The 20,320-nt window shown below is 39.1% G+C and overlaps 1 protein-coding gene across 3 annotated transcripts in view; it reads left to right on the plus strand.

The window, feature by feature from the left end:
* The first annotated feature begins 510 nt into the window (after positions 1 to 510).
* Positions 511 to 20,320, plus strand: part of LOC124265256 — a 43,263-nt gene continuing 23,453 nt past the window's right edge. The window contains exon 1 of one of the 3 annotated variants that reach the window (XM_046700044.1): positions 511 to 625. Coding sequence is in view for 1 of the 3 variants with exons in the window: in XM_046700042.1 (XP_046555998.1) it covers positions 7,749 to 7,814 (66 nt within the window). In the remaining 2 variants the exon portion in view is untranslated. Of the gene's footprint in view, positions 626 to 7,643; positions 7,815 to 7,954; positions 8,116 to 20,320 lie in introns of those variants that run through there. The other 2 variants (XM_046700042.1, XM_046700043.1) reach the window with 2 other exon arrangements.

Below are 20,320 nucleotides of genomic sequence, written 5' to 3' on the forward strand. Positions count from 1 at the left end.
CTTCTTTGAGTGGCATTTTAGAAGTGGGAAGTACAAAATAGAACAAACTTTGTGGATAACTACTTCTTTTATTCGTGAGTGCGACGTTTCGATACAACTGCTTGTCAAAGTTTACCATAATCATCCACGATTTATAAAACGATAGCAAAACCTATGAACATTTGGAAAATATTCACTTGACCTACGGGTTGAGCCGAAGACGGGATAATCTCGTCTGGCTTACGTTCTAACTTTTTCAAGTTATACCTTCATGTAAAACAAATATTTTTCTGGCCTAATTCCATTGAATACCAAGAATAGCTGCCCACGGTTTGATTACAGAAAAGGCTGACGTTTGTTTTATATACACAGACGCTAGTGATGTAAACACCGTGTGATGAAGACAAGTAATTAAACAGGTGGCTATTGAATCTATGGTTTTACTGCAAAGTCCAAGTCGGACAACTCCGAAACAAAGGTCACTGTTATACGGTGGGCGAGATAGAGCAAAGTACATAGCGATATACACGAACTTCTTCGGCCTATATCACGTCAGAATGTCGGTTTCACGACTGCCTTTAACTCCAATGCACTCCTGCAGCGAGCACAAGTGGCATCTTATACTTTCATTGTTTAAGCTCATAAGGTAAGCACTATAACGGAACGATGCAGTGATGAGAGATCGAGTGAGTTTAGTTTTACGCCGCACTCAGCAATATCCCAGCTGTATGGCGGCGGTTTGTATAAAAATCGAGTCTGGACCAGACAATCAAGTGATCAGCAGCGTGAGCATCGATCTACGCAGTTGGGATACGATGACATGTGTCAACCAAGTCAGTGAGCCTGACCATCCATCCGTTAGCCGCCTCTTAAGACAAGCACGGGTTACTGAAGATCAATTCTAACCCGGACCTTCACGGGTCGATGAAGTAATGAAACCAATATTTTTTATTACTTCATGAATGCTGACATAACGTTGGGTATTTACAGGGTCGTGTATAGCTTACCCTAAACTGACTACATAGTGACATATGAGACCATATATTTCTCCACTGAGTCTGTGTTAATGCCGTTTTGAACTGTGTTTCGATTATACAACTGCTTCTCATAGTAATGCGTGTGGAAGGCTATGCTAAAATACCGTCTCTTTTCGATATCTGGCAACTTTCATAAAAGCGTTCGCTCGTCATACTGAAGACCCGGGCCCGATTCCCAACATGGGGACATTACGTGAAGCCTTTTTCGGGTGTCCTCTGTCGTGATATGGATGGAATAATCTAACTCACTCACTCCACCCTAACCGCTTAGTTTCCATAGGCGGGTCAAGGAATTTCCAAAGGTTTGTGTGCGTGCGTGCGTGCGTGTGTTGTATTTCAGGGGGTTCGTGATATTGGCTCAAATATTAACTTCAATGTGTTCTTTAGTCATTTTCAAAAGGTGTGTGTGAGGAGGTGTGTGTGTGTGTGTGTGTGTTCCCGAACCCCATGAACCCCACTCTGGATCCGCCAGTGGCGACAACCATCCCATCCCATATCCTAGCGTACATACGTGGAAGCGAGTTCATGTATGTGGGCAATAGTCGTGTATGTGGGCAATAGTCGTGTATGTGGGCAATAATGGGTTTGTCATCGTTATAAGCCACACAGTCTGTTTGTTTTTAAACGACACGACCAGCAATATGCCACCAGTCGGGACCAGACAGCCCAATAGTTGATATCATGGTCAATTAAATCACCGAGCTTGACCACCCGATCCACGAAGAGTGAGCGAGTGAGTTTAGTTTTACGCCGCACTCAGCAATATTTCAGCTATATGGCGACGTGGTACACGAAGACGTCTCTTAAGACTACCACAGCTAACTAATGACTAATTCTAACACTATCTGTGGCTGTTGGGGTGACTGAGGTTTATGTCGTGTTCTGTAATACTGTATAGGCAATATTGAATACGACATGCCTGTTCTATAATCGAACCTGTACAGACAAACCAACGGCTGATATTATGAGCACCAAATGCTATATCAGGATGTATGGATACACAAACAGACAATATTGATATGGACCATCCATGAATTAACCAAGCAGGACATATTCCCATCAAGATTGCCAATACCCGCCGTGCCATTGTGTCCAACCGATACCCTTTAACCAAAGTCGACTCTAGCTGCAGGTCTGTGTCGGCGTCTTCATAGTTGCCATGTCGATGAAGATACCGTTAAAAACAACTGTTGATGAGGTGTTGAAAATATTCTCCTTAATCTAAACCTTTACGGTATATACGCAAGGGAGATCGTGTCTCACCACTCTAAATTCTGCTGAAATGAAAATTAAAAATTCAGATAGTCCTGTTACAAATCGTTTTTCCGCAGTTACCCTTTTTGTGTCTCTCTAAAGTATGTGTTGTGTTCCGGGATCTTTTGTGTCAATAATTGGACTGGGGTTATTTTCGGTAAAACATATACACTGTGTCTATAGTGAAGCGTGAGGGGACGCGGACCTAAGCTCCACTGTACTTGTGAGCTGCACGGAGCGTCAGGTCTGCCTTGTAGCAGCGGTGTTTTGACGCATCAGAGCCCAGCTTCCTTGGCTTGTCTTCCCGCGGTATAAAGCAACATAAATAATCTATTACATACCCCAGACAGTTAAATAGCGAAAACACCTACAAAACATCTTTTAAAATAGATCAGTGATATGGCGTACCGTACATGTTAGCATATAAGACTATACATTATTTAAAGCATTATATATCCATACCGGTGTTTTAATCGTAGAATGTTTGTTTAGCCAGAGTTTCTGTTGTCTTGCCTACCATCGCCACTACTGCTGGTTTGCCACGGAGTTATGGGAGGGCAAGTTGTAATCTGTCTCACAGTCCCTGAACCATATTATTGTTTTCCCATTCGCCCAGACCTCATTGTAACGTCATAGCACCAAATATAGTCTGTCTCACAGTCCCTGAACCACATTAGTTTCCCTACTGCCTTGCCCCCCGTGCAATGCAAAGCCCTAAATGAAGCAAGTCTAGATTCCCTCTAGACTAACGTTTAGTCCCTGAATATATATAATTTTGATAGTAACAAATAAACCCATTTAAATTGAAAAGGAGCCCCAGTGTTGTGAACTTGGGGAAATCTAGACTACTGGCTTGCTGTGAAGTTACGGGAAGGGAAGATGTAATCTGTCTCACAGTCCCTGAACCATATTGTGTTTCCTACAGCCTTGCCCTCCCTGCAATGCTAAGCCCTAAATGAAGCAAGTCTAGATTCCCTCATGCAGGTTCTGAATCTCTGGTCTCCCTGGGGCTCCTTTTCAATTTAAATAGGTTTATTTGTTACAATCAAAATTATATATTCAGAGACTAAGCGTTAGTATAGTCTAAAAGAAGCAAGTCCCTAATATCACAGTGGGGTTCTTTGGGGTCCTTCTGTATGTGTTATATGTTTAATGGACCATGCGTTAGTTCCGTGGTGGGGCGGTGCATGGGGTAGCTTAGTGGTTAAAACGTTCGCTCGTCACACCAAAGAACCACATGGGTACCAAAGGCGGATCCAGAGGGGGCGCAGGGGTGCGCACCCCCTTTGTGCTGAAAGTTTGTTTAATGACCATTGAAACTCGGGTGAAAATGAAGTGTGCACCCCTCCTTTTCTCAATAGTGTGCATCCCCCCTTTCTCAAAAAGCTGTATCCGCCCCTGGGTACAAGTGAATCCCATTTCTGGTGTTCCACGCCGTGATATTGCTAAAGGCGGCGTAAAACCATACCCACTCACTCACTACTACCCGTGATTCCTCGAACATGGTGGCCTGTACTTTACAAACAAAATCGGTGGTGCTCTAACTGGAATGTTTCAGTCGTTGAGATTATTTTGCATTTATTAACGTATTTTATCATGGCCATAACATGGAATTCATACTGCACTAGGGGTGACTATCGAGGGGGAACAACCATTGCGATAGCGATAGTCTACTGCAAACAACTATTGCAATAGTTTTTCTCCTTGAATTGTCTCATTTGAAGTCATTTCCCAAATGATTGTATAGTTTTTTATGAAATGAAAACAAGCTGAAGTAGTTTCAGTCTCTTTAAATAACTGACAAGAAACTTGAAACCCAGTTCAAGTAAAGTTACAACATAACCTCAATGCAGCTCCATGCAAGTCTGCACCGACACATCAAGTATTTTGCCATTTATCAACAGAAGTCAATTACTAAACTATCGATAGTCACAAAAACTATCGATGCATCTGTAGTTTTTCGTTTCTACCATCGATTAATTTCTATCGGAGACTCAACAATTGCAATCCATCGATAGTTCGATGCATCGTTACAGCCCTATACTGCACCACCTGTGACTGTGTTTTTTTACTCACTCGTTCCCGCGCTCACTCGCTCACTCCATTGCACTTTCATTTAAGCATATGTTTGGTCGTCAAGATTGCAAACTGACCATTAGGCGGGACGAGGGTAACCGCGTCGAACCTTGTGTAAACAGGCATTAGTGTTTGAATGTAAATTTGCTAGGATTAGCGAGGCTAATAAAATGTGGACGGGGCGAGATGAATTCAAATTAGTGCTTTGTAAACACCATTCAAATTCAAATTGCTTTGTGAATTACACAAACGCCGCTTTCTCATTCATAACGTTATAAAGACCCATTTGTCACGATTAAGTGGTTTTATCTTCCATGATAGCAATAACTGTTTTGATTGACGTTTCTTTTACACCGTACCAGGCAACATGTATTACATGCGGTAATATTGCGTCAGATTGTGAGTTATGGCAAATCCTGGCCACACTGACGCCGTTTGGTTGTACCAAGATGCGTAATCAGTCAAGTCATATATGAATCTGCGTTAATGGTGGTCATATTGCATTGTACACACTGTTTATGACCTCGTCTGTGATGTTCGCTGGGTGTTGTCATAATGGTGACACGTGCGCCACTGCTAATGATGACAGCAGCCTTACGTAACGTGATAGCTTTGACAGCGGATTGTTGATGATCGCAAGTGGCAGACTTTCGTGATCACATTGATATTGATGCTATTGCTGGCCATTACGGTGGCGATAGGTAGATTATCACAAGGATGATATTGCCATGGCAAAATCATCACTAATGCCTCATCTCAAGTACCTCTATACGTATGTGTGTATATTTGCTTACATGTGTGAAGGGGCGGTGGGGTAGCTTAGTGGTTAAAGCGTTCGCTCGTCATGCCGAAGACCCTGGTTCGATTCCCCACATGGGTACAATGTGTGAAGCCCATTTCGGGTGTCCCCAGCTGTGATATTGCTGTAATAGTGCTAAAGCGGCGTAAAACTAAACTCACTCACTCACCACATGTGTTAATATACATACGTCAGAATATACTTGTCATGTAAACGTATTTACACATGTGTGTATATTTACACCAGGAGCAAATTTACACCATGTCTGTAGTGCGATGTCTCATTAATGTTTATGCCAAAGGATGATATGATTAATATATCTTTAGATTTGACAACGCAGAAAGCTCTTTATTCTAATGTTAGTGCTGTTCTGTGTACAGCAATGGGTGAAGCCCATTTCTGGTGTCCCCCGCCGTGATATTGCTAGAATAATGCTAAAAGCGGTGTGCAACTCAACTCACTCACTCACTGTGTACAGCAATACCAAGGGAGTTAAAATATACATATACAGATATACATGTATTATAAAACGTATGTTGTTTCATGCAAAGATTTCTGTAAACTAGGTAACTCTTCTCGTTCCACTTTGAACGCGACATTTCACTGACGTATAGTGACATGTTTTCTTAAGGTACACAATTCACATAGCTCAGGTTAAACACCTTCATTAATCTTAATGTGAACGCAATTAAATGTATATATACATGTGCATAGCTACATATGTACAGACTTTATGCATGTGAACGGGGTATTGCTGTCTATCTCACAGCCCTTGAACCGTGTCATTTTCCTTTCTGTCAAGCCCTTTCTGTAATACCAATTTCTTAATTCTAAGTCAAGATGTTCGTTAGGTGAATCTGTTTCCAGTCCCACGGGGTCTCCTGTTCAATCTAAATGGAGCTGTTTGATTAATATGAAAAATAAGGACTCAGCTTAAGTCACCTCTATGCACACCTGTAATGCGTATATGTCAATGACTTGGGCAACCACTAACCTTGCTCCAGAGCTGTACAGAAGGCAAAGGATTTATAGTAATCAATCCTTAGAAGAGGCAAGTCTAGATAAGTTGACAGTACAAGGACGCCAGTCTGTTAGAGCGATATTTGTATTTTTTAGAAATGATCATTAAACTATTAATTATTACCTTAGAGACTTGTGCAAGTCTAGGCAACCACCAATGATGGCGATTGTTGAGTGATTGGGCTACGCTGATGACAACAACAATAACAATATTAAAATAATATTAATGTAATAATACATTAAAGTGATATATGTATGAAATCCAACATCTATAAGGCTGTATGAAGAAAATAAAATGCGTAGGTCAGCTGTTTCTTCACTGACTATATATATCGGTGTTCTGCAATTTGTTTGTTTGTTTAACGCCGCCCTCAGCAGTATTCCAGCTATATGGCGGTGGTCTGTAAATAATCGAGTCTGGACTAGACAATCCAGTGATTGACATCATGAGCATCGATCTACGCAATTGGGATACGATGACATGTGTGAACCAAGTAAGCGAGCCTGACCTCCTGATCCCGTCGCCTCTTACGAGCATGGTCCCGCGCTGAAGGCCAAATCTAACCCGGATCTTCACGTGTTTCTACAATTCTATTATTCAGCAACAACGCTGACTGGGTGTGCACTATCAGTATAGAAGAATTTTATGCAAGGATATGCTGCATCCTGGTCTGATAACAGCTATCAAGTAGGTCTAAAGACGGTATGGTTATGCTTGATAAGAACATTTAATATATACCTACGTGAGAGAGCCTAATGTACAGGTGAAATAATTATAGGGCTGTGTCTGCTGAGTGGTGGCGCACAGTACCGCAGTGTATTAGCAAAAGTAGCTCATTAACAGGTATTAAAAAGTATTAATGTTGGGCGTAGAACATGTAGGATAATAGCAATATTATTTTACCTGATAAATGGACAAGCAGCATACGAAGCGCAGCATAAAGAATGTGAATGTATTCTTTGCGACCACAAGTGTAGTACGTTTGTGCCTGTTCCGAGATGAAAAAAACAGAACAAAAACAAAACACAAAGTTTTCGAAAAACATGTCAATGTAAAAGGAGTAAAACCTATTCTCTAGGGCAAGGCTTGTGCAACACACAGTAGGTTTAGAAAAAACCCCACGGAATACAATAAATTTAAACAAACACTCTTTCCCTGTCTTGATTTATAACAAAAAATACACCGAAAAGAAAACAACTTTTTGAAACATTTAAAATGAGTGCATGAATCATTGTTTGTACGTCATAAATGTTTTATTAATTTTGACTTTATGACTAAAGTTTTAGAAAGACCAATATTTGACTTTCCAAGATATGTTCGAAGATATAGAACTACCTCGTGTTAGAGATATTTGTTTATTCGGGTAATCTTTCTTTTCTTTGTGCAAAGAAAAACAACTTACGTAAATAAGTCTTTAAACAGTCGGGATATGCGCGACTTAGAGCGCGCATCATGTTTAATACGGTATGTGGTGACCCTCTCGCTACTGTGTTGTGTAGTCAGAGTGTTGACAGTGTCAAGGAATTGCTCGCGGTTCGTGGCCCCCCAAGGCATGTTTCCCCGGGGGTGAGGATATACGGCAATGTTGCTGACGAGGGGCCCGAGCGATGTGGGCATGAAGTCCCTCACAACCCTAAAGGAGAATAAGGTTGGTGGAACATTTTCGCTCCGACATGTTTAGTCATGTGATAAGTCCTGTATATGAACCCGGTGTTCGTGTGATTAGAGATCGGTATATCAACAGGCAATATTGTGCTGTATTGTTAACGAACAATATGCCCGCTCGTGCCATATTTTATCAGAATGACAGTTGACTATATTATGTGTGAAGATACGGACACGAGACACAGCACACGAAATCTTCAGACGTCTCACTCCCTGTCCGACATTAGAAAGGGGGCGTTTTCGTGGCTATTGAGGCGAAAGCTTTGCTTGCTTTCGTGTTCGAGGTAAAATGCAATCATTTTTTTATTCGTTAAGTTCATAAAAACAGACGAATGTGATAATTCACAGTGGAAAGTCTGTTTTATGCTAGTTTGGAAAATGGAACGAATTTGCCCACTTTATTAGAAATCTGACGTCATAAATCAACACAATTAAGGTGAGGGCACTGTATTTTCATACCATATTCCTATCACGTGCTAAGACGAAATCGTACATACGAAGGGTTCTGATGAATATTTATATCGACTGTTTGATAAATAGAAGATATAATGATGTATATACTGTAGGTTGATATAACAAAACATTCACCACAATCAAGTTCCCTGGATATAGCTAGATGCTATATGATAAAAGGGGGTGGGTGCACTTTAAATGCGACATGATAGTGAATGCAAAATCTTCTGAAAACATTTTGCTGTTGGTAGTTACATAAATTTTGCTGAAATATCAAATGATTTATTTTATTTAAACACTGCAATATATTTAGTTTCAAACGGTGAAAAGGAGTAGTTTCCCCAAGGTACCACTCCCCAAACTCCTCAATCCCACATCCAATGCAAGTCTGAAAGATATATACTGGTATTTAGAAGACGGCTAGTGCTGTCAATTTGTGTTATCTCAATGAAGTATGAGTCACTTATTTAAAACCTCTTTAAAGGAAGTATACACAAATATGTGAAATGTTGATCAAAACATTGCATGCTTGTGGGGAATTATAAAAAAAATTCTGAGTGGTGTGGTTTCAAGGTCTAAAGGCTTTTTAAAGTCAGAAAATCTACATTCTATTTATGTATTTTCTGATACAGAGTTGTGTTGATTGATTATGACACCTCAATGAGACCCTTAATTTATTTACATTAATACTTCCCAAATAGTTTGTTTTTTAAAATGAATGTTTTAAACTGTGAATATCAGCCATTGGGGACTTTGGATATATCAATATGACATATCAAACATATTTTTGCAATAAATGCAATGCCCGATCTATACTGAACAGCAAAAGAAACGCAAGTTTCGAAAAAATGAAATCTCATGAAGGTAAGCGTTCATGGTAAAGTGACGTAATGATCCCAGATGTCATGCAATTTGACGTCGATACGAAACATTCGCTCAAACAGACCAACAGTGCAGCAAAACCATAATTTTAGCATGTGCATCGATGGTTATGGATGAAAAGCATGCATTTCACTCTGAGGTATCCTTTATAAAGGTTTGTGTAAAAAAACAGTTCAGTATTGACGCAGGAGGTGTACACGCCACACAAACGATGCCTAGACTAACGACTGAGCAGAGGGGAATGGCAATTGGAAAGTTACACGGAGGTAGCACTGCAACCGCTGTAGCTAGACAATTGGGCTGTCATCTTACCACCATTACACGGCTTGCTCAACGTCATCAGCAAAGCGGGTTGCTGCTGATCGTCCCCGTACCGGACGGCCACGAGTGACAACTCATGTGCAAGATCGGTTCATCCGGGTCACTCATCTAAGGAACCGAACTCAAGCAGCAGCAGTAACAGCAGCCTTTGTTCTTGGGTCAAGGGGAGCAGTGCCAAGCGATACGATTAGGAGTCGTCTTCGGGCTGCTGGAATCCACTGCCGGAGGCCATATGTGGGGCCAATTTTAGCCCGTCAGTAACGCCAGCGATGTTTTCAGCGCTCACACAGCAGGGGTGTCGACGGATTATCTGGATCAGAACAACATTAACGTCTCTTTCCCTGGATATGGCTCCCATTGAACATTCTGGGATGAAATTAGACGGAGGATTGCTGCAGGTAGACAGCCACTCACACTTGCACAGTTGGAATAGGGATTGGTGTTTGAGCGGGACCAGTTGCCTCAGGCATTCTTTCAGACTCTAGTGACCTCAGTGAGGCCACGTTGCACGGCCTGTGTGCAAGCTCGAGGTGGGTATATGCGCTACTAAAGAGATTGTCACTTTTTGTGTTCAGGGGTATCTCCATTTGACGGACTGTGATCAATTTGAACTTATTGCAATTCAATGTCAACAGCAACTTTTAGCTGTTACATTGACAGTGTTTTCTATAGAATAAATGATTAGACATAATTTGGGTTGTCTTCTATTCAAAAACTTGACAAAAAGACAGACTTGCGTTTCTTTTGCTGTTCAGTATATTTCAAAACAGCAAGTGACAGAGTAGAATATCTTCTACCACAAATGCCAAACACCCCATTATTTTCATCTAAAACGCTTACATTTCTGCCCTGTATAAAAGTAGTAGTGCTGGGTTTGCATCAAATAATTTGAAATATAAACGAGGCAAGGAATTTATAATGAACACCTTACTTGCTTATCATTGAAAGTTTCTGATCAAAGTAATGTTTTGCTACAATAATGACCAAGGTAACTATCCAGTAACTAATTCCACCTCAGTTTCATTATAATACCATTTTGATGAACTAGATAAGCTTCCCCTGTTTATGAAAAGCTTTATTATTTTGTTTTTTTGATGGATTTTGATTTTGAACAGTGATCATGCAAAATGTTGAACTTTATTTAGAAATTGTTAACTGTATTGAAAAAACCCCAAAGAAAATAGAATTAGAAAACTTTCCTAATGTATCTGAACATCAAATGACAATTTTGTTCATTTCATGAATCACGTATCATTTATGTCGAAGTGAAACAGAAAGGGACTAAGGTTACACCCTTGTGTCACTCCCGTAAGACAATCAAATGTACCAGGTACTCTATTGAATGAACACAGGCCTTTACATTACTAAGGATGGATTGCAACATTTTACTGTTTTCAGTTCTCCAGCCATCTTTGTGTACAGTCACTGTGGGAGATCATGCCAGAATGAAGTAAATAGTATAGAAAAATCAATAAATGCTACATAAAACTTACCCCTAAATATTACAGGTAAGGCTGAACGATAGCATTTGCATTAAACTAATTCTGAATAGTTGAATAACATTTGCTGAAGCCAGACTGACATTCAGACATAGCGTCCATTACACTGGTCTCAATCAAAGTTTGTCCTTCTTGTTAGCAAATTTAGAAACACTTCCTTTGACTTGTCTCCATTTTCACATTTCATAAGATATCCCTTACAACACTGAATGTGTCTATTTGTAACTACTATCTGTAAATAGATTGCTGCAGATAAATACAGTAAGTTGTAAATGGTGACCTTGTTGGAGGTGTTTACATAAATGTGTTCTAAGAGAAGTTAAGTCAATACCCTATCCTGAGAGCATGTGTAACCCTGACCCGAGGGAATGTGTTACCCTGACCTGAGGGAATGTGTTACCCTGACCCGAGGGAATGTGTTACCCTGACCCGAGGGAGGGTTATGTGACTTACCCTGACCACATTTGTTACCCTGACCTGAGTACATGTGTTACCCTGACCTGAGTGCATGTGTTACCCCGACCTGACTGCATATGTTGCCCTGACTTAAACACATTTGTTACCCTGACCTGAGGTCATGTGTTACCCTGACCTGAGTGCATGTGTTACCCTGACCTGAGTGCATGTGTTACCCTGACCTGAGAGCATGTGTTACCTGACCTGAGTGCATGTGTTACCCTGACCTGAGGTCATGTGTTACCCTGACCTGAGTGCATGTGTTACCCTGACCTGAGGGCATGTGTTACCCTGACCTGAGAGCATGTGTTACCCTGACCTGAGTACATGTGTTACCCTGACTTGAACACATTTGTTACCCTGACCTGAGTGCATGTGTTACCCTGACCTGAGGGCATGTGTTACCTGACCTGAGAGCATGTGTTACTCTGACCTGAGTACATGTGTTTCCCTGACTTGAACACATTTGTTACCCTGACCTGAGTGCATGTGTTACCCTGACCTGAGTGCATGTGTTACCTGAGAGCATGTGTTACTTTGACCTCAGTACATGTGTTACCCTGACTTGAACACATTTGTTACCCTGACCTGAGTGCATGTGTTACCCTGACCTGAGAGCATGTGTTACTCTGACCTGAGTACATGTGTTTCCCTGACTTGAACACATTTGTTACCCTGACCTGAGTGCATGTGTTACCCTGACCTGAGTGCATGTGTTACCCTGACCTGAGTGCATGTGTTACCCTGACCTGAGTGCATGTGTTACCCTGACCTGAGTGCATGTGTTACTCTGACCTGAGTACATGTGTTACCCTGACTTAAACACATTTGTTACCCTGACCTAAGGGCATGTGTAACCCTGACCTGAGTACATGTGTTACCTTGACTAGAGGGCATGTGTTACTCTAACTTAAACACATATGTTACCCTGACCTGAGTGCATGTGTTTCCCTGACCTGAGGGCATGTGTTACTCTGACTTTAACATATTTGTTATCCTGACCTGAGTGCATGTGTTACCCTGACCTGAGTGCATGTGTTTCCCTGACCTGAGGGCATGTGTTACCCTGACTTTGCATGTGTTACCCTGACCTGAGTGCATGTGTTTCCCTGACCTGAGGGCATGTGTTACTCTGACTTTAACACATTTGTAATCCTGACCTGAGTGCATGTGTTACCCTGACCTTAGTGCATGTGTTTCCCTGACCTGAGGGCATGTGTTACTCTGACTTTAACACATTTGTTATCCTGACCTGAGTGCATGTGTTACCCAGGCCTAAATGCATGCATTAATCTGATCTGAATGCATGAGCATCATGACCTAGGTTTTTCTACTAGGTCAGAGTGATTTAAGATACATACTCATGACATTGTAAGAATTATAAATCAAGGTTTTCTGGTGATTGTTGAAATGTTTTTTCACGTTTATTTAACCAGGCCTGAACTCACGAGTAAAGGTGAATAGTCAAGAGACGGGTTGTTGCTTCCTTCACTAGGAATAGAAACAGTAGTGTATTAATACATCTCTTTGCATGATATTTTCCGGTTTTCATTTGTTCTTCATTATTTTGAACACAATCATGTGAAACTGAAATAGAAACCATCACCTATAAAACAAAGAATGAAAATGTGTCAGTTTTGATAATGTGCCTCTAATGTAACCTTTATAACTTGAAAAATAGCTGTTATACAGAGATGGTTTTTTTGCTTGAAAAAAACTGCTTTTTTCAACTCGTTATGAATGCTGTAAAGCATATAAAAACATTTTGCACCAATAGAGAACGAAGTTTAAATAAATATTTCATCTCATATGAACCACATTAGAAAGATATGGAAATAAACAAATGGGGAAAATGTAGCTTAAAGAAATGTTATAAAAATACAAACTAAAGTCAAAATAAGATTATGCATAATATATTTTATGAACTAGTTTAGAGGCTGTTGATGTGTTTCCTCATTTTGAGGAGATGAAACAGTTATGCAGGGTGTTATGACAGTTATTGATGACATGTGATATTGGCCTGGAAGCAGTGTACTAGTGATCATCATAGGCAGCAGAATAGGACAACTCTTGCTGCTTAACATGGTGAGATATATGTGTATTTTGCTGGAAAACAGATAAGTTGTCATAAATTCTTTGTTTCATTTTAGATAAAAAGTCCCTCATCTTTTGAGTATATAAATATGGGAAATGTAAACATATTCTTGTTATCATATTTTGTTGTTGCAATGAACAAGTAGGTTAGTCAAAGTTCTGATCACGGATATCAACTCCTTTATTTGTTAAACACTGTGTTTAACAAATAAAGGAGTTGATATATCAACAAAACTTTGACTCATGTTCAACACTACTAAATGCACTTCAGAGAACACCTCAATTATATTACGCAGCATCACTGGCCACTGATTGGTCAATCATCCCTGACCAAGGTCATCAAAGATCAAGGTATCATTATTTATGCAGAATCTTTATAATTTGTATATACATAATAATGACTGTTCATGATAGTTCATTAAACTGTAAATGTTTAGAGAATTTACAGTCTATATTTTCTTATTATGCATGTGTTACCCAGGCCTAAATGCATACATTATTAATCTGATCTGCATGACCTAGGTTTTTCTACTAGGTCAGAGTGATCAAAATGCATGCTCATGACATAGTAAGAATTATAAATCAAGGTTTTCGGGTGATTGTTGAAATGTTTTTCACGCTTATTTAACCAGGCCTGAACTCACGAGTAAAGGTGAATAGTCAAGAGACCAGTTGTTGCCTCCTCCACTAAGAATAGTATCTACACATATACTCAGAAGGTAGATCAAGTGTGAATATTGTGAGCATGGCACATTTAATGACATCTTGTGATTCCTAAACTGAACAGAAGTGTTCAAATATAATCAAATCTTTATTTCCAATCCTGTGAGGCCATGGGCCTACGAGTACAAAAACACCTCATCGGTGCAGACATGAAATATAATGATAACAATGAAAGCGTGTACAACATATATAATCTTAATATGACAAAATTAATTTCCTTTTTTCAAATGTATAGAACAAAAATTTAGCAGTAATTCAAGGAAATATCTATATTAAATTTGAGTATATTGGGAAAAAAACATAGAAGTGCAACAACAGATATTTATATCTTAATTCAATGTAGAAGTTTTATGATACTTTTCTCACACTGTTGAATGGATGGACAGTGGGGCTGCTTGCCTCCTGGTAAAACTGTTTGCTGTTAAGGCCTAATACCTTCCTTTGATGTAATTGGATATCATTTCTATAGTATGCATCGCCATGACTTCAGGTAAAACTGACAGTCTACCAAACCACGATGGATGGACAGTGGGGTTTCTTGCCTCCTGGTAAAACTGTTTGCTCTTAAGGCCTAATACCTTCCTTTGATGTAATTGGATATCCAGATATATGTGTGTCACATTTGACCTCACACTGCACTATTTGGCCTTGTAACCTCAGTAGAACCTGCTTCAGGATAGTTCTGTACCCACATTGGAGAATTATTAATATAAAATATTTCCACTTTGATGTACAACTTTACATTTGCTTAATTGAAATTATGAAGTGTTTTTAATTAAAGGACTAGGTGCAAGACAGTTCCAGCTTGTTTTTACCCTTGAAGGTCTGGGTTAGAATTGGTCTGCAGTAACGTTAACCCATGCTACTAACGGGATCAGTTGTTTGGGATCGGGTGGTCAGGCTCACTGACTTGGTTGACATATATCATCGTATCCCAATTGTGAAGATCAATGCTCATGCTGTTGATCACTGGATTGTCTGGTCCAGACTGGATTATTTCCAGACCGCCGTAATATAGCTGGAATATTGATGAGTGCTACGTTAAACAAGAAACAAAACAAAACCAGCTTGTTTTATTCTTCTCACTGAAATTGAACATTCCCTAAGTGTAGCAAAATACCCTTCCTTCTTCTTTGTAGTCATACTTTGTAGACTTTCCCGACTTGCATGATCAAAATCATGATCACCACTGATGGTAGTGGTATTATTTGCATTGAAAAAGTGAAAATTTTGAAAATAAAATTACTTAGTGCAGGAATCAAATTTAGAATACAATGAAATGCTTACAGAAAAAAATATTAATGTTTATTAAGGAGAAACAGGAATGAACTCTTTACCCAGTTAGACCGATACAGTGATGAAGGCTTGTGTGTCCTTGCCAGACTGCTTTAATCATTGCTCGTAATATCAATCACTGGTTTGCCTGGCCTAAAGTCAGTTATTGTAGTATGTTGTCAAGTAGCTGAGAGTGGTGTTAAAGAAAAGACAAATATACCAGGCCTTGACAGGGACCATGAAGCATGTTTCTTCTGTCAAACCTGTGTTATGTTTTGACAGTTATGCCTTGTTGATGTAGTATGCACCTCTCAGATGCAGTCAAGTGTTCGTGAAGCACGTTTATGTCAGAATAACGACTGACTGATGACAACAAGCCTCAAGGAAACAAAAACATGTACTGTACTTTCTACATTTAGTTTCCTTGTCTTATGAAACAGCTCGTGATAAATATAAGGGAATACAAATTCAGGATGAATACTTGTTTCCTGCTTTTGTTTGCTTTTTGGATAAACAGTCTTCACGGAAATTAAGCTTTAAACAAACATTTTTCCCAACTCAAGAAAAATGTATTCTTACTTTTATGCAGTTTCTGCATGGGATTGCTACATTTCTTATACAAAGCAGACAATTCAAACTATGACACAGTCTAAGCAGTGATTGCTTTGTCCTGTGGTTTAAGGTGTCCAGTGTTCAATTCCCAACATGGATACAGTGTTCCATGCCTATTCCGGTGTACTCCGACTTTGTGTAACTGTACTTTCATGAGTTCTTCAAGTGAATCATTGTTTTGTTAATCTTGCTAACCGACTGTTAATAGAAATAGAAATATAAGAATTTGTTCCCTTATATTTGTTTTTGGAAGATGTAGACAAAACAACATGAATTTAGAATTACATCCTGTCGAAATGATGCTATCTGGTCCGTTCAGACACTAACAAGGGCGCTGCATCAAAGAATATCATGTGATTATCAAAGAATATTTTCTGTGTCTGGGTCAGAGTAGGTCCCTTGCACCCATTTCTAGTCCTTAGAAACCAACATGATATGGTCTGTAAACATATGTATCTGGGTTGAATGTGTGTCAGTGTAGACAGCTTCGATACTATCATCCTGAAGCCACATCTTCTCGCCCACTCACAGTGCTCTTAAATTTTGTGCTATTTAAGGAATTTCTTAATTTGACAGGGATTACCTGAAACACAGAAGTTAGAACTGCTGTCCTTACAACATATTTTGTAACTTTTCAGGAAATGAAAAACAGCTTCTTTACATCTTTCGCAAAGCTGGCTAATTCCAAATATAAGTTGCTGAGATGGTTCTGAGAGATACCAGATGTTTTGGTGTGAAGTTTGTAGCATGGGAAGACTGTTTAACATAATTTTTGTTAAAATGTAAACACAATTAAACTAAAATTGGCTCATTGTTTGTACTTTGTAACTTTCCTTGGAAGTAATGTGAACAGTTTTGAAAGAATTATGTGTATGTTTCATGATCATATATGTGTTGAAATTGACGTTATTGAAGTTTGAGAAGCAGGTATAACATTGAAACATTAGTTGTGTCTGTTCAAAGCATTTTCCATGTCAGATATTGCAGGAGAAAAACACTGGCTTTTATTGGCTCTTTGTCAATTTCATTTTAGGAGTGAGTGTAGATAGTGCTAATTTCCATTTCCAGAGATTCATCATTTTGAAATCATTTTCAGTTTTTGGAATTATTTTACATCATTATCATCATATCAGTTGTGTTATCTGTTATCTGTTGTGGATGATCCTTTCTTTGTTATCAGTAGAAACCTTCCTCTGACATCATAGTAGTCTCAGTACTTTCCTATTTCTCTTATTGATATCATTATTATCATCTGTTATCTGTATCAACTCTTCCTTCTTGTCAGTGTTGACCACCTCCGTGGTGAAGTGGTTAGAGTGTCTACCCAGAGAGCAGAAGGTTGCGGGTTCGATCCCTGGCTGCATCGTACCAAAAGACGTTAAAATATGGTACTTGTTGGTCCCTGCCTGGCGCTTGGCATTAATGGGTACAACAAGGACTGCTCGCCTCGGAGTCAGTGCAATGTGTCTGAGTGGAGTTTTCATGCTTCACTGCGGCATGGTATCTCAGTGGGCTAGCACTATAAAACCAGCTTAAGTCTGGGCTGGTACAAGCAGCCACACATACACACGCATGCACATCGTCATATGAGCGAAATATTCTCAAGTACGACGTTTAAACCCATTTCACCTCACCTCACGTCTTGTCAGTATTAATACTTTTCTCAGCTCTCTAAGTATCAATATTAATGCTTTCATCGGATATCTTATCAGTATCAACAAAATCAATGCTTTGCTCTTCTTTCTTAATGGCATTTATTCTTTGCTGTTCTGTTTTCTTAGTATTAATCCTTTCCTTTCTTTCCAGTGTCAATACTTTACTCTGCTTTCTTATCAATTTCAATAGTTTTCTCTGCTGTCTCTAAATCTTTTCAATGCAAATAATAATGAGAATATACAGTTAGGTATTACAAATAATTCTGTCTTGGTCCTTTTCAAAACAACTGGTAATTTTTTTCTCCTTTACCGAAGTTAAATAACTTGAGTGCACCTGCAGTTCATTCAGAAGACTCTAGATACATTTTTGGAAGAGTTTAAACCGTAGTTAAAAGTTCCTTTAATTTAGATTGTTTGTATGTACACATAAAATATATTTTTGTCTTTGCATTAACAATTTTCAGTGGGTGACAATTAATCATTAAAAATCAGTGACAGGTTAGTATATACGTTTAAGAGGGTGTGTATTTCCGGAACTCTATAGAACACTGCCTACAGGGAAAGGCAGCATATGTGTCCACCTGAGGACAAGCACCACATTGTAGCTTAAAACTTCTGAAACATCTTACCAATCCCCAGAAAAGTACATTTCTAGTTTGCTGCAACACTGGGGCACTGTAAGACCTCTGTCGGTCAGCTCCGACCACTCCCGGTCAGTGTAAATACTACTAGAAGTATGTAGGGTCATATGGTCCTTGAGGGAGATCGTCAGTGACATGACCCCTGACCTCTGCTATTTTCGAAGTAGGTGGGGATCACATGACTGCCTTCTCACATTTAGAAGATCACCACAGTGCTCCTCACACAGCATCTTGACATGAGATCCCCATGTTAAGACACAGGTAAAGAAAGGCCTTGAAAGAACACCAAGATCAAGTCATGTGATAGAATGTCTGTGTTTAGTTTTCTCCCTGCTAATTTGATTTGCTCCAGATTAAGCACATACATTTAAAATATTTTTGCAGGATGTTAAACATTTTAAATGCTAAGCAATGTTTTAATTCTTGTTCCACATGAGGTAAAGTTTACAAGAAAGTTTTGTGAAGTTGATTTTGGATTACAGGGGATGTTTATTCATTTGAGTTTCAGTTATTTTTTTCATATTTTTTTCTCCATTTATAAAAGAAACACCTGTTACATAAAACAGGCTTCCATTCAGGGTTGCAAAAAGACATGAAACGAACACTTTATTTATAAGTATACTTTAGATTTTTAACAGAAAATAGCAGACTTCACACTCACTCACTCATACACTCTACTCCTACAAATATGCTTCTTATGTCAAATACACATGAGTGAGTGAGTGAGTTAAGTTTGACACCCCACTCAGCAATATTCAAGCTATGTGGTGGCGGTCTGTAAATAATCGAGTCTGAACCAGACAATCCAGTGATCAACAACATGAGCATCATTCTACGCAACTGGGATACAATGACATGTGTCAACCAAGTCAGCAAGCCTGACCACCTGATCCTCTTAGTCGCCTCTTATGACAAGCATGGGATACTTTAAACAAATTCTAACCAGGATCTTCACGGGTCAATACACATAAACTATTAAATCTTTTGTATAAAGATGGAAAGTATGTGGCCTCAAAAGTCTAAGACTAAACCTGAAGTGAAAATTGCCCCTCATTTTCAATATATTTGAGATACAGCATCTAAGCTACAAAGGATTTCTGCTGATTACCTGGCTTGAAAGCAATATCTTTTACATGGTTGTATCAGGAGAAATGTCCTTTTTTACATACATTGAAAATAAGGTTCTGCAGTTTGGAATTTGCATGTGTAAATATAGAATTTTAGAATAAGGAAATGTAAATTGACACTTTATCTGATTTGTGTGTGTCTTTAACTCTGAAGAGAATCAATTCAGCACTAAATGTTATGTTATAAACATGATTAGCATGTTTATAGTAAATACTGAGAATTCTGAGGGTAATTTTGTATTGATACCAACAGTCTTACATCCTGTTTTGTTGTAAATATTTTATCACAACATCTATTCCAATTTAATTTTGATATTGTAATTCCTGCTTTTTCTTTCCTTTTGATTTATCTCTGTAGAAATCAATAAGAAAATAAACAGGTCATCCTGACTTTGAACTACAAATATTTGTAACCACACAGTGCTGGTTCTCCACAGAATCTAGTGATTTCTAACTATTCCAATTGATTTAAAGTATTATTTTAGGTTGCTAATAATACAATCATGAATGGATAGATACTGTACATTTAATTCAATTCTTCATTGATTGCAATGATTGATTCATTCCTCTGTTTTCTGCAATTCAATGATTGAATCAAGCCTCTGTTTTCTGCAATTCCATGATTGAATCAAGCCTCTGTTTTCTGCAGTTCAATGATTGATTCATCCCCCTGTGTTTTCTGTGGTGGGGTAGCCTAGTGGATCAAGCGTTTGCTCGTCATGCCGAAGGCCCCGGGTTCGATTCCCCACAT

Source organism: Haliotis rubra, unplaced genomic scaffold, assembly GCF_003918875.1.
Source record: "Haliotis rubra isolate DU_JTF1 unplaced genomic scaffold, ASM391887v1 Scf97, whole genome shotgun sequence".
NCBI classification, from domain to species: domain Eukaryota; kingdom Metazoa; phylum Mollusca; class Gastropoda; order Lepetellida; family Haliotidae; genus Haliotis; species Haliotis rubra.